Source organism: Coregonus lavaretus (assembly GCF_964263955.1).
Source record: "Coregonus lavaretus genome assembly, contig: HAP1_SCAFFOLD_712, whole genome shotgun sequence".
Lineage (NCBI taxonomy): Eukaryota > Metazoa > Chordata > Actinopteri > Salmoniformes > Salmonidae > Coregonus > Coregonus lavaretus.
The window spans coordinates 74551-100607 of NW_028165800.1; the positions used below are offsets into that span (position 1 = coordinate 74551).

General features: G+C 43.8%; 1 protein-coding gene across 1 annotated transcript in view; it reads left to right on the plus strand.

The window, feature by feature from the left end:
* Positions 1–5347: 5347 nt before the first annotated feature.
* The window catches only part of tafazzin (tafazzin, phospholipid-lysophospholipid transacylase), a 37541-nt gene continuing 16831 nt past the window's right edge, over positions 5348–26057 (plus strand). Inside the window, exons 1-4 of the mRNA XM_084190640.1 lie at positions 5348–5481; positions 8687–8815; positions 19148–19193; positions 24333–24418. Coding sequence (XP_084046766.1) covers positions 5373–5481; positions 8687–8815; positions 19148–19193; positions 24333–24418 — 370 coding nt within the window. The 5' untranslated portion in view covers positions 5348–5372. The remainder of the gene's footprint in view (positions 5482–8686; positions 8816–19147; positions 19194–24332; positions 24419–26057) is intronic.

Genomic DNA, 26057 nt, shown 5'->3' on the forward strand with positions numbered 1-26057 from the left:
TGACCTCCCACTGGCCCAGGGCCTCCTGCCTAGTAACCCCTGACCTCCCACTGGCCCAGGGCCTCCTGCCTAGTAAACCCTAACCTCCCACTGGCCCAGGGCCTCCTGCCTAGTATCATACAATGTAAAGGAAAACAATAATGTCCTGCCTTACTGACAGAGTGCTCCATGTTCCTGCTGGTAGCAAGCCTCAACCTGGATCAGAGAAATGCCCTGCCTTGTAGTATGGTGGCATCTATCTCCACCAGGCTCCAAGAAATCAGATGACTAACCTGCAGAGATTAACAAGAAAATGGTACCTGTATTTAGGATTCATGCATCAGGTTGCTTATTTCACATTCATGTCTGTAAATGACAATAGATCTGATTAATAGTATGCAAGCCATTTGGTGGTAACAGCTATGACAAATTACATTGCATACATGTAAATGTATAGCTAGCTAAGATATTATTTGTATTATGGCAACACGTCTTATCTTACTAACAATTGCTAAGGCGAACCACAAATTCCACTATTGTGTGCTTCTGACATGCAACGGTCCTGCTTGCTTTACATCTGACAGATATTTAGCTACCGTAGCTGGTTAGAGAATAATGGTTTATGATCATTGTAGTTTACTTCATTATCTAGCTAGCTAGCGAAGTGTAAAACAGAGTCTGGTTGTAAAACGCAACTAGCTAGCCAACTCAACTTTATCAATTGTAGCCAAGCTAGTTAGCTTGATACTCAGTAACGTTAGCTTGATACTCAGTAACATTAGCTTGATACTCAGTAACGTTAGCTTGATACTCAGTAACGTTAGCTTGCCTTTTCTAGACAACATTCCTCTAGTCCATCCCAGTCGACTCCTTATTTCCTACACTCCGTAGGGAGGAGAGGAGGGTTGAGGAGGCAGAATCAGGAGATCGGAGGGAGAAGGATTTAGCAGAGGGAAGAGATGTGTGGGAAATTATTCTCTTATATTTTAGATGTGCTGTTAGCTTAATAAGAAAGCATTAATAATTAAACATAATAGGTTTGTACTGTACTGATATAAATTGTTTAACCTAACAAGCTGTGATTAATGTGAGGAACTGTTAGGGAGTAGGGTGAGATAAGAACTTGTGACTCACTTACACAAACACTGCCTCTTTGTTAAACTGCCCAAGGACATATGTACAAAGAGTACAGTTAGAGTGGGAAAGTACAGGAAAACTGTGTCTATGGGTGCTGACTATTGAGACAAGTTGTGGAGATAACAACTAATGCCTGGCAACAGTGAAGCGCCAAGGGACTGGGACCAGCCTGTGCGCCAACGATAGGCTGAGTAAGTCTAAACCACGCTCAGTCTCTACTCTGATAGGCCAGCAGGGAGCGGGAACTATCTCTGTCAGAGTATTTAAAGAAGAACTTATAACAATGGACCAGTTCTCTGACTGCCCTGTGTGGTTTTTCAGTGGACCCGTATATACGAACATCATATTTACCATTGAAGTGTTTTGCATTAATTAAAATACTAGTCTATTTTAGAAGACGTGTATTGACCTCTTTTTGTTCCAATACCGGATTTGAATTGACGCAACTTAACAGATGATAGGATGGAAGAGGAGAGAGTAGCGGGAGAGAGAGAGCGAAGGTTGCGACGGCACATTACCATCTGAGTAGGGGCAGAGTGAGTAGTGTTGGAGGGGAGCGAGAGAGAAAAGGATACAAAGTAGTGGTCGGAGACTTGGAGGGGAGTTGCAGTGAGATTAGTAGAAGAACATCATCTAGTACAGATCAGGTCAAGCGTATTGCCTGCCTTGTGAGTAGGGGGGGACGGTGAGAGGGTGAGGTCAAAAGAGGAAAGGAGTGGAAATGAGTCAAAGGCAGACGTAGGGAGGTTAAAGTCACCCAGAACTGTGAGGGGTGAGCCATCCTCAGGAAAGGAACTTATCAAGGCGTCAAGCTCATTGATGAACTCTCCAAGGGAACCTGGAGGGCGATAAATGACAAGGATGTTAAGCTTGAATGGGCTAGTGACTGTGACAGCATGGAATTCAAATGAGGAGATAGACAGATGGGTCAGGGGGAAAAGAGAGAATGTCCACTTGGGAGAGATGAGGATTCCTGTGCCACCGCCGCGCTGACCAGATGCTCTCGGGGTATGCGAGAACACATGGTCAGACGAGGAAAGAGCAGTAGGAGTAGCAGTGTTTTCTGGTTGTAATGCATCAAAATAGGAAAAACGCCAAGGGGGATGAATACTTTTGCATTGTATAATATTCCCAGCATGCCTCAATTTGTGCTGTCTTATTCGTTGTTCTTGCCATCGCTCTCCAGGAGATTCCTTTCTGTCAATCCATTCTGACTGTAGAGCCTCGCTACCAGTCTAAAGTTTGGACACAGCTTCTCATTCAAGGGTTTTTCTTTATTTTTTACTATTTTATACATTGTAGAATAATAGTGAAGACATCAAAACTATGAAATAACACATATGGAATCATGTAGTAACCAAAAAAGTGTTTTATATTTTAGATTCTTCAAAGTAGCCACCCTTTGCCTTGGTGACAGCTTTTCACACTCTTGCACACCCTGCCACCGCCGCAGATACCAATGTCAAGTCCAAGCATGACTCTACCCCTCGTCACATTGATTCTCCTCCCCCTCCCATCATTAACACACACTAATCCCGTTATCCATCAATTCTTCAACTATACTCCCATTGTTATCTTCATGACTACTTCCCCAGAGTTCATTTATGGGCTTTAAAATCACCCCACCATATTACGTTCCTACCGCTACACGTCCTATCAATGCCGTCTAACTGGTAACATGAGAGGTTTGCAGGGGTTATAGAAATTAACTATTGCAATGTTATCCCTGTTTCTACACGTTCCAATACGCTGTACGCCATCCTCTCTTTAATGTGAAACATGGCCTTTAAACTTTGAACATGTTCTGTTATACTGAACACAGCCCAGGCAAATGCAATCGATCAACACGCGGTGGCAATGATCAACCAATGGCGTGTTAGATACCACCCACATACCCCCTCATTATCCTATTGGAGGAAGAAATACAGAAATAAATAAATGAATAAATTGAAAGGGTTTAATTATTTAAATAATTATTTATCTATTTATGCATTTATTTATAAATTCATGTATTTTTCTATTTATGTGTGCATTTATTTATTTATTCATTTAATTCTAATTACGGCAGCTTTGGTCCGCCATACCCTATTTCCTGCGTCTATGGCTGGAGGAGCTTTCAAAGGACACTGGCTGCTCTCACCTTTGGCATACTTACATCATTACCCAGAGTGAAACTCTCTTCCACCCATCATGCATTTCACTCATACCAGAAGTATAGCGGTGGAGCTCGTTCTTTATACCATTAGCGTTATGGCAGCAATATTAAGACTTCCGATTTAGCCTTCAAAATAAACGTCTGCGGTAAAACGCTATGTGTATGATACGAAATCAATCATTTTTGCATCTTTGCATAGTGCATGTTAAAATAATGTAACAAAATTATAACTGCATCAGGGAAAAATCGAAACTAAAGAGAATTACTACTTTATATAAGATAAATCATATTATAAGGTGGAGCACATAATATTCTGCTGACCCTATTGATCTAGCTATCTTACGATGAATGCACTAAATGTAAGTCGCTCTGGATAAGAGTGTCTGCTAAATTACAGTCATTTTTTAAAAATGTATAAATTGCATATTGGCTTATAGAGAAAAAGGCTGTTGTATGTGCCGATGTGAACGTTTTGTAGGGAATACTCAGTAGGGTCTGTATAATCTATATATGGTGTCATTTCATGGTGCTCTTAATAATACGGAGTGTTGCTGGCCTTCTACTGTGGTCAAACAGCTTAAAATAGGGTGTCTGGACACTATACGGTACAAATATAGCACTGTACAGGAAAAACAATTATTTTTGCCGATATAAATGTATTGTAGGCAATGCTCAGTAAGTTCTGTAGAATCTATTTATATGTGGTGTCATTTCACGGGGCTCTGAATAATACAGAGTGTTTCTGGCCTTTTACTCATTCCATTGGCCACAAGGAGAATCACTGTATATGGAATACATATTAGCTTTTAGAGCAAAAACTATTCTGGGTGCCGCAGTAAAAGTATTGTAGGGAATACTCAGTAGGGTCTGTATACTGTATGGTGTGATTCGTGTTGTGGCCAAGGGAATATATATAATGATAAATACAGGTTATTGACACGTTTCTACTATTACGTGGGGGACTTTTATTTGAAACATTTCCGAAATTCTGTGACCCTTAAGTACTTTTTCAGTGCTGCTGACGAGCCGCTGATCATTTTACCGCAGTATCGCAAGGCTTCCGGGAACGCTGGTGAAACAGACCAAGCCGACCAGGCAGGGTTTGAGAAGTGAGAAATTCTTCATTAGTTGTTAATTTTCTCGAAATCTAAAGGCACAACCTATATTCGAGCCAATGTCTTAAGTAGTTTAACATGTTATTACTCCAACCTCATGAAAGTGACAAACTGACACGTTATAATTTTCGTCAAAAACAACTTTATATCGAAGGAGTGCCTTTGATTTGACGGCTTGCACATGCGCAGTTCGGCGCCAGGCGACCCTTTGACGATTACGTGTTTCTACGCATGCGCTTTGCTAGCCAACGTCGCCATGACATCGCCTACAAGCGAGATCATGTATTTCTATTGGAGAAGCAGTTTCGGACTATCTTCATACTGTACTGTCTTATTATACCTCAGTGGGGGAGATGGAATGGGGGGAAATGAAGGAACATACGTCGTTTCAAAGCATCAATGAGTAGATGGAAGAAACACGCAGCCAACGTTAAATTCGTTAGACGTAATGAACTACAGCTCCCACAAACCATAGCGGAATTAACCTTTTCCGGGTTATTCGAATGTGCTAGTTATCAGCTGACAGCAGAAGGTGAGGATGGGACTTACTTTGATCACAATTCATTACTACGCTGAGAAAAACAAGGCAGACTTAGTATAAACCCGTCATATGAAACAAGATCCGTGTATTAAACTGCTTTTGAGTGTTTTTTTAACAGCCACCTGGCAAAAAGTAGGCATTTTTTACTTGGACGGGAAGCTAGGTAGCAGAGACAACGTGTGGAAAGCTGAATGATTTGTGTGTGTGTGTTCTGTTAACAAACCAAACACTTAAAATCCCATCATTGGTCTATGCATGCAATACTTGTATTCTATTCAATACTGCAAATGACTCAGCTAGCTATTTAGCTTCCATTCTGCAGTGCTGAGAGTAGCTAATCTATACTGTCTGCTAGTTGTGGCATGTTTCTCATACTGTTTTCTGACCTGTGTGTGCGCGCCAGGTGGATGTGTGTTCCGCTGGAAAGTGGAGTTGGTGAGCAGCGATGCCCCTGGAGGTGAAATGGCCGTTCCCACAGTGCCCCCAGCTGGCCTGGAAGGTGACCAGCACCCTGGTCATGGGCGTGGTGGGGTCCTACAGCTACTTCTGGACCAGTGAGTTACCACACACACCAGGGCAGCACGATTTGGACAAAATATCGAAATCGTTTTTTTTTGGGCCAGATATATTGCAATTACGATTTTAACCCGTCTTTGCTGACTGTGCAAACAGGAACCATGACTTTGGCTATGTGATAGCCTCTGTGATTTCTATGTGTCTGCGGGATGTTTTTTGGTAGGGCGTAACACTTGAAAACGCGTCGGCAGTCAATGCCTGTTTAACGTAGGTGGCTGAGGGGCTTTGCTGCTGTTGGACGCTTTTTTTTACCATGCAATCTTTGTAACGTAGGGGCTGGTTATTCTTCAAATGATTATGTACACTACCGGTCAAAAGTTTGGACGCCGACTCATTCAAGGGTTTTTCTTTATTTTTACTATTTTCTACATTGTAGAATAATAGTGAAGGCATCAAAACTATGAAATAACACATATGGAATCATGTAGTAACCAAAAAAGTGTTAAACAAATCAATTTATATTTTAGATTCTTCAAAGTAGCCACCCTTTGCCTTGATGACAGCTTTGCACACTCTTGGCGTTCTCTCAACCAGCTTCATGAGGTAGTCACGTGGAATGCATTTCAATTAACAGGTGTGCCTTGTTAAGTTAATTTGTGGAATGTCTTTCCTTCTTAATGTATTTGAGCCAATCAGTTGTGTTGTGACAAGGTAGGGGTGGTATACAGAAGATAGCCCTATTTGGTAAAAGACCAAGTCCATATTATGGCAAGAACAGCTCAAATAAGCAAAGAGAAACAACAGTCCATCATTACTTTAAGACATGAAGGTCAGTCAATCCGGAAAATGTCAAGAACTTTGAACGTTTCTTCAAGTGTAGTCGCAAAAACCATCAAGCGCTATGATAAAACTGGCTCTCATGAGGACCGCCACAGGAAAGGAAGAACCAGAGTTACCTCTGCTGCAGAGGATAAGTTCATTAGAAAATTGCCTCAGAAATTGCAGCCCAAATAAATGCTTCACAGAGTTCAAGTCACAGACACATCTCAACATCAACTGTTCAGAGGAGACTGCGTGAATCAGGCCTTCATGGTCAAATTGCTGCAAAGAAACCACTACTAAAGGACACCAATACGAAGAAGAGACTTGCTTGGGCCAAGAAACACGAGCAATGGACATTAGACCGGTGGAAATGTGTCCTTTGGTCTGATGAGTCCAAATTTGAGATTTTTGGTTCGAACCGCCGTGTCTTTGTGAGACGCAGAGTAGGTGAACGGATCATCTCCACATGTGTGGTTCCCACCGTGAAGCATGGAGGAGGAGGTGTTATGGTGTGGGGGTGCTTTGCTGGTGACAATGTCAGTGATTTATTTAGAATTCAAGGCACACTTAACCAGCATGGCTACCCCAGCATTCTGCAGTGATACGCCATCCCATCTGGTTTGGGCTTAGTGGGACTATCATTTGTTTTTCAACCGGACAATGACCCAACACACCTCCAGGCTGTGTAAGGGCTATTTTACCAAGAAGGAGAGTGATGGAGTGCTGCATCAGATGACCTGGCCTCCACAATCCCCTGACCTCAACCCAATTGAGATGGTTTGGGATGAGTTGGACCACAGAGTGAAGGAAAAGCAGCCAACAAATGCTCAGCATATGTGGGAAGTCCTTCAAGACTGTTGGAAAAGCATTTCAGGTGAAGCTGTTTGAGAGAATGCCGAGTGTGCAAAGCTGTCATCAAGGCAAATGGTGGCTATTTGAAGAATCTCAAATATAACATATATTTTGATTTGTTTAACACTTTCTTTGGTTACTACATGATTCCATATGTGTTATTTCATAGTTTTGATGTCTTCACTATTATTCTACAATGTAAAAATAAAGAAAAACCCTTGAATGAGTAGGTGTGTCCAAACGTCTGACTGGTACTGTACATGTTGTGTTGCCACTACTCTGAGACACTTGCATTTGGTTGACATCAGATTTCCTGTAGGTGAAATACTGCCACACCACTGAAGATCCTTCGTTGGCACCAAATCAAAGTTCTCGTTAGCACTAGCAGCACTCTTGTTTCTGACACTCACTGAGGCAATGTCTCAGAGTTCCTAAACCTCATACTGTACTGTCTTTGGTAAAGCCCTTTCTCTCCTTACCAGCATCTAACTGAGGTAAAGCCCTTTCTCTCCTCACCAGCATCTAACTGAGGTAAAGCCCTTCTCTCCTTACCAGCATCTAACTGAGGTAAAGCCCTTTCTCTCCTCACCAGCATCTAACTGAGGTAAAGCCCTTCTCTCCCCACCAGCATCTAACTGAGGTAAAGCCCTTTCTCTCCTCACCAGCATCTAACTGAGGTAAAGCCCTTTCTCTCCTCACCAGCATCTAACTGAGGTAAAGCCCTTTCTCTCCCCACCAGCATCTGAGGTAAAGCCCTTTCTCTCCCCACCAGCATCTAACTGAGGTAAAGCCCTTTCTCTCCTCACCAGCATCTAACTAAGGTAAAGCCCTTTCTCTCCTCACCAGCATCTAACTGAGGTAAAGCCCTTCTCTCCCCACCAGCATCTATCTGAGGTAAAGCCCTTTCTCTCCTCACCAGCATCTAACTAAGGTAAAGCCCTTTCTCTCCTCACCAGCATCTAACTGAGGTAAAGCCCTTTCTCTCCCCACCAGCATCTGAGGTAAAGCCCTTTCTCTCCCCACCAGCATCTATCTGAGGTAAAGCCCTTTCTCTCCCCACCAGCATCTCACTGAGGTAAAGCCCTTTCTCTCCTCACCAGCATCTAACTGAGGTAAAGCCCTTTCTCTCCTCACCAGCATCTAACTGAGGTAAAGCCCTTTCTCTCCCCACCAGCATCTCACTGAGGTAAAGCCCTTTCTCTCCTCACCAGCATCTAACTGAGGTAAAGCCCTTTCTCTCCTCACCAGCATCTAACTGCGCGCTCTAAGCGGGGACGCTTGTGATTGGCCAGCATGTGCATGCTATGCAGATTAAATTCAATGAATAGTTCCACCCTAACATACACTCCTCTCTCTCTGCTCTGTCTCTCTCTCTCTGTCTCTCTCTCTCTGTCTCTCTCTCTCTGTCTCTCTCTCTCTGTCTCTCTCTCTCTGTCTCTCTCTGTCTCGCTCTGTCTGTCTGTCTGTCTGTCTGTCTGTCTGTCTCTCTCTCTCTCTCTCTCTCTCTCTCTCTCTCTCTCTCTCTCTCTCTCTCTCTCTCTCTCTCTCTCTCTCTCTCTGTCTCTCCAGAGTATCTGAACTGTATTACGGTTCATAATCAGGATGTTCTATTTGACCTGATAGACCAACGTCCACCTGACACACCCCTCATCACACTGTCCAATCACCAGTCCTGCATGGACGACCCACACCTCTGGGGTAAGGACACACACACACACTAGAATGGAGAGATTCCATACGAAACCCAGACAGGAGAGATTGCATACGAAACCCAGACAGGAGAGATTCCATACGAAACCCAGACAGGAGAGATTCCATACGAAACCCAGACAGGAGAGATTCCATACGAAACCCAGACAGGAGAGATTCCATACGAAACCCAGACAGGAGAGATTCCATACGAAACCCAGACAGGAGAGATTCCATACGAAACCCAGACAGGAGAGATTCCATACGAAACCCAGACAGGAGAGATTCCATACGAAACCCAGACAGGAGAGATTCCATACGAAACCCAGACAGGAGAGATTCCAAACGAAACCCAGACAGGAGAGATTCCATACGAAACCCAGACAGGAGAGATTGCATACGAAACCCAGACAGGAGAGATTGCATACGAAACCCAGACAGGAGAGATTCCATACGAAACCCAGACAGGAGAGATTCCAAACGAAACCCAGACAGGAGAGATTCCATACGAAACCCAGACAGGAGAGATTCCAAACGAAACCCAGACAGGAGAGATTCCATACGAAACCCAGACAGGAGAGATTCCATACGAAACCCAGACAGGAGAGATTCCATACGAAACCCAGACAGGAGAGATTCCATACGAAACCCAGACAGGAGAGATTCCATACGAAACCCAGACAGGAGAGATTCCATACGAAACCCAGACAGGAGAGATTCCATACGAAACCCAGACAGGAGAGATTCCATACGAAACCCAGACAGGAGAGATTCCATACGAAACCCAGACAGGAGAGATTCCATACGAAACCCAGACAGGAGAGATTCCATACGAAACCCAGACAGGAGAGATTCCATACGAAACCCAGACAGGAGAGATTGCATACGAAACCCAGACAGGAGAGATTCCATACGAAACCCAGACAGGAGAGATTCCATACGAAACCCAGACAGGAGAGATTGCATACGAAACCCAGACAGGAGAGATTCCATACGAAACCCAGACAGGAGAGATTGCATACGAAACCCAGACAGGAGAGATTCCAAACGAAACCCAGACAGGAGAGATTCCATACGAAACCCAGACAGGAGAGATTCCAAACGAAACCCAGACAGGAGAGATTCCATACGAAACCCAGACAGGAGAGATTCCAAACGAAACCCAGACAGGAGAGATTCCATACGAAACCCAGACAGGAGAGATTCCATACGAAACCCAGACAGGAGAGATTCCATACGAAACCCAGACAGGAGAGATTCCATACGAAACCCAGACAGGAGAGATTCCATACGAAACCCAGACAGGAGAGATTCCATACGAAACCCAGACAGGAGAGATTCCAAACGAAACCCAGACAGGAGAGATTCCATACGAAACCCAGACAGGAGAGATTCCATACGAAACCCAGACAGGAGAGATTCCATACGAAACCCAGACAGGAGAGATTCCAAACGAAACCCAGACAGGAGAGATTCCAAACGAAACCCAGACAGGAGAGATTCCAAACGAAACCCAGACAGGAGAGATTCCATACGAAACCCAGACAGGAGAGATTGCATACGAAACCCAGACAGGAGAGATTGCATACGAAACCCAGACAGGAGAGATTCCATACGAAACCCAGACAGGAGAGATTCCATACGAAACCCAGACAGGAGAGATTCCATACGAAACCCAGACAGGAGAGATTCCATACGAAACCCAGACAGGAGAGATTCCATACGAAACCCAGACAGGAGAGATTCCATACGAAACCCAGACAGGAGAGATTCCAAACGAAACCCAGACAGGAGAGATTCCATACGAAACCCAGACAGGAGAGATTCCATACGAAACCCAGACAGGAGAGATTCCATACGAAACCCAGACAGGAGAGATTGCATACGAAACCCAGACAGGAGAGATTCCATACGAAACCCAGACAGGAGAGATTCCATACGAAACCCAGACAGGAGAGATTCCATACGAAACCCAGACAGGAGAGATTGCATACGAAACCCAGACAGGAGAGATTGCATACGAAACCCAGACAGGAGAGATTGCATACGAAACCCAGACAGGAGAGATTCCAAACGAAACCCAGACAGGAGAGATTCCAAACGAAACCCAGACAGGAGAGATTCCATACGAAACCCAGACAGGAGAGATTCCAAACGAAACCCAGACAGGAGAGATTCCATACGAAACCCAGACAGGAGAGATTGCATACGAAACCCAGACAGGAGAGATTGCATACGAAACCCAGACAGGAGAGATTCCATACGAAACCCAGACAGGAGAGATTCCATACGAAACCCAGACAGGAGAGATTCCATACGAAACCCAGACAGGAGAGATTCCATACGAAACCCAGACAGGAGAGATTCCATACGAAACCCAGACAGGAGAGATTCCATACGAAACCCAGACAGGAGAGATTCCATACGAAACCCAGACAGGAGAGATTCCATACGAAACCCAGACAGGAGAGATTCCATACGAAACCCAGACAGGAGAGATTCCATACGAAACCCAGACAGGAGAGATTCCATACGAAACCCAGACAGGAGAGATTCCATACGAAACCCAGACAGGAGAGATTCCATACGAAACCCAGACAGGAGAGATTGCATACGAAACCCAGACAGGAGAGATTCCATACGAAACCCAGACAGGAGAGATTCCAAACGAAACCCAGACAGGAGAGATTCCATACGAAACCCAGACAGGAGAGATTCCAAACGAAACCCAGACAGGAGAGATTCCATACGAAACCCAGACAGGAGAGATTCCATACGAAACCCAGACAGGAGAGATTCCATACGAAACCCAGACAGGAGAGATTCCATACGAAACCCAGACAGGAGAGATTCCATACGAAACCCAGACAGGAGAGATTCCATACGAAACCCAGACAGGAGAGATTCCATACGAAACCCAGACAGGAGAGATTCCATACGAAACCCAGACAGGAGAGATTCCATACGAAACCCAGACAGGAGAGATTCCATACGAAACCCAGACAGGAGAGATTCCATACGAAACCCAGACAGGAGAGATTCCATACGAAACCCAGACAGGAGAGATTGCATACGAAACCCAGACAGGAGAGATTCCATACGAAACCCAGACAGGAGAGATTCCATACGAAACCCAGACAGGAGAGATTCCATACGAAACCCAGACAGGAGAGATTCCATACGAAACCCAGACAGGAGAGATTCCAAACGAAACCCAGACAGGAGAGATTCCAAACGAAACCCAGACAGGAGAGATTCCAAACGAAACCCAGACAGGAGAGATTCCATACGAAACCCAGACAGGAGAGATTGCATACGAAACCCAGACAGGAGAGATTGCATACGAAACCCAGACAGGAGAGATTCCATACGAAACCCAGACAGGAGAGATTCCATACGAAACCCAGACAGGAGAGATTCCATACGAAACCCAGACAGGAGAGATTCCATACGAAACCCAGACAGGAGAGATTGCATACGAAACCCAGACAGGAGAGATTCCATACGAAACCCAGACAGGAGAGATTCCATACGAAACCCAGACAGGAGAGATTCCATACGAAACCCAGACAGGAGAGATTCCATACGAAACCCAGACAGGAGAGATTGCATACGAAACCCAGACAGGAGAGATTGCATACGAAACCCAGACAGGAGAGATTGCATACGAAACCCAGACAGGAGAGATTCCAAACGAAACCCAGACAGGAGAGATTCCAAACGAAACCCAGACAGGAGAGATTCCATACGAAACCCAGACAGGAGAGATTCCAAACGAAACCCAGACAGGAGAGATTCCATACGAAACCCAGACAGGAGAGATTGCATACGAAACCCAGACAGGAGAGATTGCATACGAAACCCAGACAGGAGAGATTCCATACGAAACCCAGACAGGAGAGATTCCATACGAAACCCAGACAGGAGAGATTCCATACGAAACCCAGACAGGAGAGATTCCATACGAAACCCAGACAGGAGAGATTCCATACGAAACCCAGACAGGAGAGATTCCATACGAAACCCAGACAGGAGAGATTCCATACGAAACCCAGACAGGAGAGATTCCATACGAAACCCAGACAGGAGAGATTGCATACGAAACCCAGACAGGAGAGATTCCATACGAAACCCAGACAGGAGAGATTCCATACGAAACCCAGACAGGAGAGATTCCATACGAAACCCAGACAGGAGAGATTCCATACGAAACCCAGACAGGAGAGATTCCATACGAAACCCAGACAGGAGAGATTCCATACGAAACCCAGACAGGAGAGATTCCATACGAAACCCAGACAAAAAAAGAGTGATTTGTAGGATTTTCACTAAATGTAATCCATAGACTGGTCCTTTGGAAGAAGGATTGTTGACATATATTTGACATTTGTATCTAAAAGCATAATTGAGAAATAATTTATCAAAGTTAGCATATTTATGACATTTTGGCCTTCAGTTTTTCCACATTTTGTTGTTACAGCCTGAATTTAAAATTGATTAAAGTGAGATTTTTGTGTCACTGGCCTACACACAATACCCCATAATGTCAAAGTGGAATTATGTTTTTTTGAAATTGTTACAAATTAATTAAAAATTAAAAGCTTACATTTCTTGAGTCAATAAGTATTCAACCCCTTTCAAATGGCAAGTAAAGATTAGCTTAACAAGTCACATAGTAACTTGCATGGAATCACTCTGTGTGCAACAATAGTATTTAACATGATTTATTTTATGACTACCTCATCTCTGTACCCCACGCATACAATTATCTGTAAGGTCCCTCAGTCGAGCAGGGAATTTCAAACACAGATTAAACCACAAAGACCAGGGAGGATTTCCAACGCCTCGCTAAGAAGGGCACCTATTAGTAGATGGGGGTAACAATTTAAAAAGCAGACATTGAATATCCCTTTGAGCATGGTGAAGTTGTTAATTACACTTTGGATGGTGTATCAATACACCCAGTCACTACAAAAATACAGACGTCAGTGGGACAACCACATATTGATCACAGTAAGTACACTTCTTCAAACAAGCAGCTGTGAGCAAAGTCAGTGCAATCAGGGACAACTACATCTCGATCACAATAAGTACATTTCTTTAAACAAGTCAGTGCTAGCAGGTGAAATCAGTCAGGTGTTAGTTTAGACAAAAGACAGTGGTAGTAAAGGGGGAGTAGAAGGATTACTATTATCCTATTCCAGGTATTCCTTAAAGAGGTGGGGTTTCAAGTGTCTCCGGAAGGTGGTGAGTGACTCCGCTGTCCTGGCGTCGTGGGGGAGCTTGTTCCACCATTGGGGTGCCAGAGCAGCGAATAGCTTTGACTGGGCTGAGCGGGAACTGTACTTCCGTAGAGGTAGGGGGGCTAGCAGGCCAGAGGTGGATGAAAGTAGTGCCCTCGTTTGGGTGTAGGGACTGATCAGAGCCTGAAGGTACGGAGGTGCCGTTCCCCTCACAGCTCCGTAGGCAAGCACCATGGTCTTGTAGTAGATGCAAGCCTCAACTGGAAGCCAGTGGAGTGTGCGGAGGAGCGGGGTGACTTGAGAGAATTTGGGAAGGTTGAACACCAGACGGGCTGCAGCGTTCTGGATAAATTGCAGGGGTTTAATGGCACAGGCAGGGAGCCCAGCCAACAGCGAGTTGCAGTAATCCAGATGGGAGATGACAAGTGCCTGGATAAGACCTGTGCCGCTTCCTGTGTAAGGCAGGGTCGTACTCTCTGAATGTTGTAGAGCATGAACCTGCAGGATCGGGTCACCGCTTTGATGTTAGCGGAGAACGACAGGGTGTTGTCCAGGGTCACGCCAAGGCTCTTCGCACTCTGGGAGGAGGACACAACGGAGTTGTCAACCGTGATGGCAAGATCATGGAGCGGGCAGTCCTTCCCCGGGAGGAAGAGCAGCTCTGTCTTGCCGAGGTTCAGCTTGAGGTGGTGATCCGTCATCCATACTGATATGTCTGCCAGACATGCAGAGATGCGATTCGCCACCTGGTTATCAGAAGGGGGAAAGGAGAAAATTAATTGTGTGTCGTCTGCGTAGCAATGATAGGAGAGACCATGTGAGGATATGACAGAGCCAAGTGACTTGGTGTATAGTGAGAATAGGAGAGGGCCTAGAACTGAGCCCTGGGGGACACCAGTGGTGAGAGCATGTGGTGCGGAGACAGATTCTCGCCACGCCACCTGGTAGGAGCGACCTGTCAGGTAGGACGCAAACCAATAGTGAGCCGCGCCGGAGATGCCCAGCTCGGAGAGGGTGGAGAGGAGGATCTGATGGTTCACAGTATCAAAGGCAGCAGACAGGTCTAGAAGGACAAGAGCAGAGGAGAGAGAGTTAGCTTTAGCAGTGCGGAGAGCCTCCGTGACACAGAGAAGAGCAGTCTCAGTTGAATGACCAGTCTTGAAACCTGACTGGTTAGGATCAAGAAGGTCATTCTGAGAGAGATAGCAGGAGAGTTGGCTAGAGACGGCACGCTCAATAGTTTTGGAGAGAAAATAAAGAAGGGATACTGGTCTGTAGTTGTTGACATCGGAGGGATCGAGTGTAGGTTTTTTGAGGAGGGGTGCAACTCTCGCTGTCTTGAAGACGGAAGGGACATAGCCAGCGGTCAAGGATGAGTTGATGAGCGAGGTGAGGTAAGGGAGAAGGTCTGGAGAAGAGAGGAGGGGATAGGGTATACTTATAACACTAACGCTATCTACTAGCTAGTTCAATTTCTCTCACGATTCTAATAAAAAATAAAATACTAAAAACAGTATATTATTGACCTAAAATGTTAGCTGCGTTAGCCCAGTCGCTAGCTGATCCAGGATCAGTGATACATTGAGCAACCATGTACTGTCTATCTATGGGAACAACTACAATCATTTTGCAAGCAACATTGCTAAAATGAATGAAATAAAATATAATGAATATAATATATACCTGTAATTGTCATCTCCTTATTAGCTACTGTACCTAAATTAAAATGGTTGGATTTGCAGTAAACAATTTCATTATGTCAGCACTTAAAAGGCACAAAATCTGCTATATGGTTAGCCTCATAATGTACATTGTCTGCTGGGTATCATTTTAAATTGAGAACATATAGCTAGCTCAACATGTTAAACCATGCTAACCCTAACCCTAACCCAAATGGATTCAACATGGCTGATATACTGAGAGTGAGTGACAATCAAATACAGATTGGAGGTCTTACAACTAGACAAAAAGGAAATGTTGATTTGAGAAAACACCACAGAAACACATTAGAGACAGAACCCCTTCCCCTCTATTGCAGTGATATGTGATTAATCAACACTAGTTCATTTTGAATAATAGTTTAATAATTAAAACAAGTTTAAACACTTCACTTCAAAAAGTCAACACTTCATCACATCAAAATGTACAAATACGCTAACTGGTATGTAAATATTAGACATCTTAGTCTAAACAACAATAGATCATTGTTATTATTTCCAGTAGGTTATTATTACTAAAGCATTATTTCAGGTGAACAAAAAAAAGTCCATACCAGCAGTGGCCAACGTTGCTCCACTGATCCCTGATCTACAGGGGGAGCAGACCTGATCCCTGATCTACAGGGGGAGCAGACCTGATCCCTGATCTACTGGGGGGGGGCAGACCTGATCCCTGATCTACTGGGGGGGCAGACCTGATCCCTGATCTACTGGGGGGGCAGACCTGATCCCTGATCTACTGGGTGGGCAGACCTGATCCCTGATCTACTGGGGGGGCAGACCTGATCCCTGATCTACTGGGGGGGCAGACCTGATCCCTGATCTACAGGGGGAGCAGACTTCTATTCCAGCACAGCAATAAAACCGCACGCTTGATTATCAACTCATTAGGTTTGATATGTTGAATCAGGTGTGTTATTGCTGGGCTGGAACAGAACCCTGCACATCCAGCAGACCTCCAGCAGGGTAGCAGAGTGCAGCCATGTGGATGAATGGAGACAGGGCAATGGTAGCAGCCAATATGTGTTACACCTGTGCTGGCTTGTCCAGCTTGTTAATGGGAAGGTGTTTCACCTGTGCTGTCCCAGGTGATATTTAAGAGCGGCTGGCCCAGTGCTCCAGTTGTCCTGGGAGATGTGGAGGTTCAACACCTTTAGTTGTCTCTTCCTATTTGATTTCTAGTCAAACAATCCTTTATCTGATCTTCTCTGTTTTCGTTTTGCTCCACTTGTTGGTTTGCTTCCTGTCTTTCAGTTTGTTTGTTTTTCTTTAGTTTGCCTCTTCTTGGGCAGATTTAGTGGGTCTCATGGTGGGGGTCTTTTAGGTCCCAGGTGTTGTTGCTAGTCAACCTCCAGTGGACCCCCCATGAGTGCCTTTCAGAACCCCTCCTAAAACCCCACCTGTTTCGTTTTGGTTGTTGCTGGTCAACGTTCAGTGGACCCCCCATGAGTGCCTTTCAGAAGCCCTCCTTCTGTTTGAGTGACCATTTTTGGTTTTCTTGCTGGGGGACGTAACACATCATCTACTCTACCGGCATATCTAGAAAGTGTGTGCCCTCAGGCCTGGAGGAAAGCAAAAGTAATTCCCCTACCTAAGAATAGTAAAGCCCCCTTTACTGGCTCAATCAGCCTGTTACCAATACTTAGTAAAGTTTTGGGAAAAAATTGTGTTTGACCAGATACAATGCTATTTTACAGTAAACAACATCATGCTTATAGGGAAGGACATTCAACAAGCACTTACACAAATGACTGATGATTGATGATAAAAATATTGTTGGGGCTGTTTTGTTAGACTTCAGTGCGGCTTTTGACATTATCGATCATAGTCTGCTGTTGGAAAAACGTATGTGTTATGGCTTTACACCCCCTGCTATATTGTGGATAAAGAGTTACCTGTCTAACAGAACACAGAGGGTGTTCTTTAATGGAAGCCTCTCCAACATAATCCAGATAGAATCAGGAATTCCCCAGGGCAGCTGTCTAGGCCCCTTACTGTTTTCAATCTTTACTAACAACATGCCACTGGCTCTGAGTAAAGCCAGTGTGTCTATGTATGCGGATGACTCAACACTATACACGTCAGCTACTATAGCGACTGAAATGACTGCAACACTTAACAAAGAGCTGCAGTTAGTTTCGGAATGGGTGGCAAGGAATATGTTAGTCCTAAATATTTCTAAAACTAAAAGCATTGTATTTGGGACTAATCATTCACTAAACCCTAAACCTCAACTAAATCTTGTAATGAATAATGTGGAAATTGAGCAAGTTGAGGAGACTAAACTGCTTGGAGTAACCCTGGATTGTAAACTGTCATGGTCAAAACATATTGATACAACAGCAGCTAAAATGGAGAGAAGTCTGTCTATAATAAAGCGCTATTCTGCCTTAACAGCACTATCAACAAGGCAGCTCCTACAGGTCCTAGTTTTGTCGCACCTCGAATCCTGTTCAGTCGTGTGGTCAGGTTCCACAGAAGGACTTAGGAAAATTGCAGTTGGCTCAGAACAGGGCAGCACGGCTGGCCCTTAGATGTACACAGAGAGCTAACATTAATAATATGCATGTCAATATCTCCTGGCTCAAAGTGGAGGAGAAATTGACTTCATCACTACTTGTATTTATGAGAGGTATTGACATGTTGAATACCCCACAAGACATGCCACCAGAGGTCTCTTCACAGTCCCCAAGTCCAGAACAGACTATGGGAGGACCACAGTACTACATAGAGCCATGACTACATGGAACTCTATTCCACATCAGGTAACTGATGCAAGCAGTAGAATCAGATTTAAAAAACACCTTATGGAACAGCGGGGATTGTGAAGCAACACAAACATAGACACATGCACACACACACACATGATAACATACACACTATACACACACGTACACATGGATGTTGTATTGTAGATATGTGGTAGTAGAGTAGGGGCCTGAGGGCACACAGTGTGTTGTGAAATCTGTTATGAATGTCTTGTAATGTTTTTAAACTGCCTTAATTGTGCTGGACCCCATGAAGAGTAACTGCTGCCTTGGAAGCAGTTAATGGGGATCCATAATAAATACAAATATCAAAGATCCAGGTTGGGATATCTGTTAGTTGTAAAGTTATGGCGTAGGAGCCCTCCTATCCACAGCCTGCAAATCACCAGCAGAGGGTGACATTTTGAAATCATTTCCCATTCACTCTGTTGGGAATGTTTACTAATTGGATCATAACTCTAAAAGTAGCAGAGATCCCACTCTGGGACTTTGATAAGCATGTAGAGTATATCATTTGCAACAATATATTGAAAACTTTTGCCAAATCAAATATGGTATATTTTCAATATTCATGTTTTATATTTTTAAATATTCCCTCTCTCTCTCTAACAGGAGTTCTGCGACTCAGACAGCTTTGGAACTTCAACAAGATGCGCTGGTAAGTGATGCTGTGTTTATTAGGTGTGCCATGCATACTCATATTATTATTATTATTGTTGTGGGACTTGAGAAGCAAAAGCCGCCACTTAAATCTTCAACATTCTTCTTCTTCGTCTTCTTACTATTTAGGAGAGGCTTGAGAAGAAAAAGCTGCCTCTTAAATCTTCGTTCTTCTTCTTTAGCACGCTACTCCTCGTGCAGACTGGTCTCACTTGAGTTGCTTGGTTACAACTTTATGATATATTTTCTACATTCTAAATCTCCCCATTGTGACATCATCACTTCCAACATTCCATTCACTGTAAATACAACTTTTGACATAAATCAGCTACTTTGTTAACTTAGACCAGGGTTTCCTCGATCCTCGGGACCCCAAGGGGTGCACGTTTAATTTTTTGCCCTAGCACTACACAGCTGATTCAAATAATCAACTAATCATCAAGGTTTGATCATTTGAATGAGCTGTGTAGTATTTGTATTTAATTAAGGCAGTTATACATTTAAAAAACATTACAATACATTCATAACAGATTTCACAACATATTAACTGTGTGCCCTCAGGCCTCTACTCTACTACCACATATCTATAACACAAAATCCATGTGTACGCGTGTGTATAGTGTGTATGTTATCATGTGTTTGTATGCATGTGTCTATGTTTGTGTTGCTTCACAGTCCCCGCTCTTCCATAAGGTGTATTTTTATCTGTTTTTTAAATCTAATTTTACTGCTGGTATGAGTTATTTGATGTGGAATAGAGTTCCATGTAGTCATGGCTCTATGTAGTACTGTGTGCCTCCCATAGTCTGTTCTGGACTTGGGGACTGTGAAGAGACCTCTGGTGGTATGTCTTGTGGGGTATGCATGGGTGACCGAGCTGTGTGCCAGTAGTTCAAACAGACAGCTCGGTGCATTCAACATGTCAATACCTCTCACAAATACAAGAAGTGATAAAGTCAATCTCTCCTCCACTTTGAGCCAGGAGAGATTGACATGCATATTATTAATGTTAGCTCTCAGTGTACATCCAAGGGCCAGCCGTGCTGCCCTGTTCTGAGCCAATTGCAATTTTCCTAAGTCCCTCTTTGTGCCACCTGACCACACGACTGAACAGTAGTCCAGGGGCGACAAAACTAGGACCTGTAGGACCTGCCTTGTTGATAGTGTTGTTAAGAAGGCAGAGCAGCGCTTTATTATGGACAGACTTCTCCCGATCTTAGCTACTGTTGTATCAATATGCTTTGACCATGACAGTTTACAATCCAGGGTTACTCCAAGCAGTTTAGTCTCCTCAACTTCCTCAATTTCCACATTATTTATTATGAGATGTAGTTGAGGTTTAGGGTTTAGTGAATGATTTGTCCCAAATACAATGCTTTTAGTTTAAATATTTAGGACTAACATTCCTTGCCACCCACTCTGAAACGAACTGCAGCTTTGATAAGTGTTGCAGTCATTTCAGTTGCTGTGGTAGCTGACGTGTATAGTGTTGAGTCATCCGCATACATAGACACACTGGCTTTACTCAAAGCCAGCGGAATGTCGTTAGTAAAGATTGAAAACAGTAAGGGGCCTAGACAGCTGCCCTGGGGAATTCCTGATTCTACCTGGATTATGTTGGAGAGGCTTCCATTAAAGAACACCCTCTGTGTTCTGTTAGACAGGTAACTCTGTATCCACAATATAGCAGGGGGTGTAAAGCCATAACACATACGTTTTTCCAGCAACAGACTATGATCGATAATGTCAAAAGCCGCACTGAAATCTAACAAAACAGCCCCCACAATCTTTTTGTCATCAATTTCTCTCAGACAATCATCAGTCATTTGTGTAAGTGCTGTGCTTTTTGAATGTCCTTCCCTATAAGCATGCTGAAAGTCTGTTATCAATTTGTTTACTGTAAAATAGCATTTTATCTGGTCAAACACCATTTTTTCCAATAATTTACTAAGGGTTGGTAACAGGCTGATTGGTCAGCTATTTGAGCCAGTTAAGGGGGCTTTACTATTCTTAGGTAGCGGAATGACTTTTGCTTCCCTCCAGGCCTGAGGGTACACACATTCTAGTAGGCTTAAATTGATATTTTGCAAATAGGAGTGGCAATATCGTACGCTATTATCCTCAGTAATTTTCCATCCAAGTTGTCAGAGGCCGATGGCTTGTCATTGTTGATAGACAACAGTAATTTTTTCACCTCTTCCACACTCACTTTACGGAATTCAAAATTTGAATGCTTGTCTTTCATAATTTGGTCAGATATACTTGGATATGTAGTGTCAGCAATTGTTGCTGGCATGTCATGCCTAAGTTTGATAATCTTGCCAATAACACATGATTTCTCAAGTTGCAGTACGTTTGCCAATCGGTTGTACTGCCAGACTTATTTGCCATCTCTTTTGCCTCATCCCTCTCAACCATACAATTTTTCAATTCCTCATCAATCCACGGGGATTTAACCATTTTTACAGTCATTTTCTTAATGGCTGCATGCTTATTAGTAACTGGAATAAGCAATTTAAAAATGTGTAAAGTGCAGTGTCTGTTTGCTCCTCATTACACACCACGGACCAACAAATATTCTTTACATCAACAACATAGGAATCACTACAAAACTTATTGTATGACCTCTTATACAATATATTAGGCCCAGCCTTTGGAACTTTGGTTTTCCTAGATATGGCTACTATATTGTGATCACTACATCCAATGGATTTGGATACTGCTTTCAAACAAATGTCAGCATTATCAGTAAAGACGTGATCAATATGTTGATGATTTAATTCCTGTGCTGTTTGTAACTACCCTGGTAGGTTGACTGATAACCTGAACCAGGTTGCAGGCACTGGTTACAGTTGGAAGCTTTCTCTTGAGTGGGCAGCCTGATGAAAGCCAGTCAACATTTTAAATCACCCAGAAAGTATACCTCTCTATTGATATCACATATATTATCAAGCATTTCACACATGTTATCCAGATACTGTTATCACTTGGTGGTCTATAGCAGCTTCCCACCAGAATGGGCTTTAGGTGAGGCAGATGAACCTGTAGCCATATTACTTCAACAGTATTTAACATGAGATCCTCTCTGAGCTTTACAGGAATGTGGTTCTGAATATAAACAGCAACACCTCCACCATTGGCATTTCTAGCTTTTCTGTAAATGTTATAACCTTGTATTGCTACCACTGTATCATCAAAGGTATTATCTAAGTGAGTTTCAGAGATAGTCAGAATATGAATGTCATCTGTTACTAGCAAATTATTGATTTCATGAACCTTGTTTCTTAAACTACATATGTTAACGTGGGTTATTTTTAACACTTTTCTGGGATGCTTGATTATTTTTCTTGTTTTTATTGCTTTACTGGGAAGCTTAGCAGCAGTAGATGTGCTCATGTTATTTATGTTAGTGCAGGGTGAGCTGCACACAGTGGCCTTCCTCCCCGGGCACACCGGCTCAGTGCTAACAGTATAAATATGGTTCTTAGGCACATGATTACTGTATACAATAGCTGTAGGATCAGCAGAGGCATTCAGGGCAGTTAGAGGGACATAAATTAGGTTACTTAAATTGTGTCTACCGACGCCCCTGGTGTAATGTACATTTGCTGAAGCATTTGACAACTCTGCGTTTAGCTGAGCTGGGCTTGGGTCATTGCTAAGTCATTGTCTCAACGCAGCCTTATAATGCTGTGCAAGGATCCAGGAACCCAAATGATTTGGGTGGATCCCATCCTCCTTATAAAACGTGTTTTGTTTCCAAAAGCTATCGAAATTGTCAACAAAAGTTACACCCATTGAGCTGCAATAATCACATAGCCAGTTGTGAAGAGAAAGAATCCTGCTAAAGTGTTCAATGCCACGATTCAGAGATGGCACAGGGCCAGATATGATGGGTATTTTGTTAGTGTCTAGCAGAGAGTCAATCAGCTCTTTAAAATCCAGTTTCAACTGTTCAGAGCTGCCCTTCATAATGTCATTAAAACCCACATGGACTACGATTGAATTGATTTCCATGTCCTGACTTGGTACATTCAGGAGCAGCTTGGTAATGTCATTTACTCGAGCACCGGGATAGGACATTGTTTTTGCACCAGGAACGGTCACATTTCTTAACATGGAGCTGCCCAAAAACGGCTGGCGAGAAGGATGAGGAAATCCCCCCACTCCCACGCTTAGCAGGATGCAGGCCTCCGACAGATGGAGAAGCCCCGCTCGATCCAGAGCAGGGATGGAAGGTTGTCGACTTTGAAATCGCAGCCGCAGACACAGGCAACCCCAGCGATGAAGATCAGGCTCCAGGACGGTGAAACTATTCGTTGTTTGAATCCGCTCCGGGCCTCTCATTGGGAGTGTAGACTGCTTTGAGGGAGGTCGCTGTCTTCGGCTTCCACGGCTCGTGACATGCGACCAACGTTAATTGCCTTTCTCCTCATGCTGTGCTCCTTCGACGGCGTTATCAGATGGGGGAGCTCCGGGCAACACCGGCCAGTTGGATAATGACAAATGACAAGGCGGAGATGCATCCAAGAAGCGCGAACGCCGTCCAGCCACCGGCGTAGAAAATGTAAACATTCCACTCTGCGTTTTCCCCAATTTCTTACGTAGGCTGGCGACCTGCGTGATCAAGGAAGCCACCTCAAGACTATAATCCTCAGCAAGTAAACAATTGCCGCATTGGAACTCTGAGTGATCCGGTTTGTCCCGAAACAAAGCGTAATAGATACAGCTTCTACAATGCTGGAACCGTTCATTTAGTTCTCCGGACAAAGAGGGCTCCATTGCAAAACCCATCTGGTACCAACTTCGTTAGCTTGATGGCTAGCAGCTTAGCGGCTCTGTCAAGCAGGCTTCAACCTGTCTCTTATGCGGGATTCCGGGACAATAAATAGCAGTCCTAGCTGTTAAAAGCTAACCGTGTCGTGGAATCCACGCAAAATCAAGTTCTGTATTCGTATTTATGAATAGCGTTTTTGTTTTAATCGAAAATAACAAACCGAGTGATTGGACAGTATGTGATCTGTGTGGTTTCTGATTGGACAGTATGTGATCTGTCTGGTTTCTGATTGGACAGAATGTGATCTGTCTGATTTCTGTTTGGATAGTATGTGATCTGTCTGGTTTCTGATTTGCATAGGACTCCGGCTGCGTCGGACATCTGTTTCACCAAAGAGTTCCACTCCAGATTCTTCAGCAGAGGGAAGTGTGTTCCCGTCTGCAGAGGTGAGGGGGGAGGGAGGATGGGAGGCAGAGAGGGAGGGACTGTGTGGCACAGGAGGTTGGTGACACCTTAATTGGGGAGGACAGGCTCAGATTTTTTACCAGCAAAAATAAAATAAACGTTTCGCTAAAATCAAACCAACAAAATACAAAATAAGTTCTTGATGTTTCTAAAACAAATGTATTACTAGTAACAAGTAATGTGATTATATTGTTTTCATTTCAATTATTGTGACCTGAGTCACAGATGAGACAAATTATTCACCTGCCCCTTTAAGCGCGGGAGTTTACCGTGGTAACGTGACTCGAGTCATGTTTGTGCCTGTGAGATTGAGAGTCCGACTAGTAGCAGTGTTAAAATAATAATAATATATTAACCCATCCACCACCCCTCCTCTTCAGAGGACAAAAATAGCCTTTTTTGTTTTTACAGCTGTTTTGTTACATACAGTGTATTCAGATCCCTTGACTTTTTCCACATTTTGTTACGTTACAGCCTTATTCTAAAATGGATTTTTTTATTTTTATTATTCTCATCAATCTACACACAATACCTCATAATGACAAAGCGAAAACAGGTTTTTAGACATGTTAGCATATTTCTTAAAAATAAAAAACTGATACCTTATTTAATGAAGTATTCAGATCCTTTGCTTTGAGACTCGAAATTAAGCTCAGGTGCATCCTGTTTCCATTGATCATCCTTGAGATGTTTCTACAACTTGATTGGAGTCCACCTGTGGTAAATTCTGAGCAATTGGGGGAGAAGGGCCTTGGTCAGGGAGGTGACCAAGAACCCGATGGTCACTCTGACAGAGCTCCAGACTTTCGCTGTGGAGATGGGAGAACATTCCAGAAGGACAACCATCTTTGCAGCACTCCACCAATCAGGCTTTTATGGTAGAGTGGCCAGACAGAAGCCACTCCTTAGTAAAAGGCACATGACAGCCCGCTTGGAGTTTCCCAAAAGGCACCTAAAGGACTCTCAGACCATGAGAAACAAGATTCTCTGGTCTGATGAAACCAAGATTGAACTCTTTGTTCTGAGTGCCAAGCGTAACGTCTGGAGGAAACCTACGGTGAAGCATGGTGGTGACAGCATCATGCTGTGGGGATGGTTTTCAGCGGCAGGGACTGGGAGACTAGTCAGGATCGAGGGAAAAATGAACGGAGCAAAGTACAGAGCGATCCTTGATGAAAACCTCCTCCAGAACGCTCAGGACCTCAGACTGGGGCGAAGGTTCACCTTCCAACAGGACAATGACCCTAAGCACACAGCCAAGACAATGCAGGAATGGCTTCGGGACAAGTCTCTGAATGTCCTTGAGTGGCCCAGCCAGAGCCTGGACTTGAACCCGATCTAACATCTCTGGAGAGACCTGAAAATAGTGTGCAATGATGCTCCCCATCCATCCTGACAGAGCTTGAGAGGATCTGCAGAGAAGAATGGGAGAAACTCCCCAAATACAGGTGTGCCAAGCTTGTAGCGTCATACCCAAGAAGACTTGAGGCTGTAATCACTGCCAAAGGTGCTTCAACAAAGTACTGAGTAAAGGGTCTGAATACTTATGTAAATGTGATATTTCAGTTTTTATTTTATTTTATATATTTGCAAAAATGTCTAAAAACCTCTTTCTGCTCT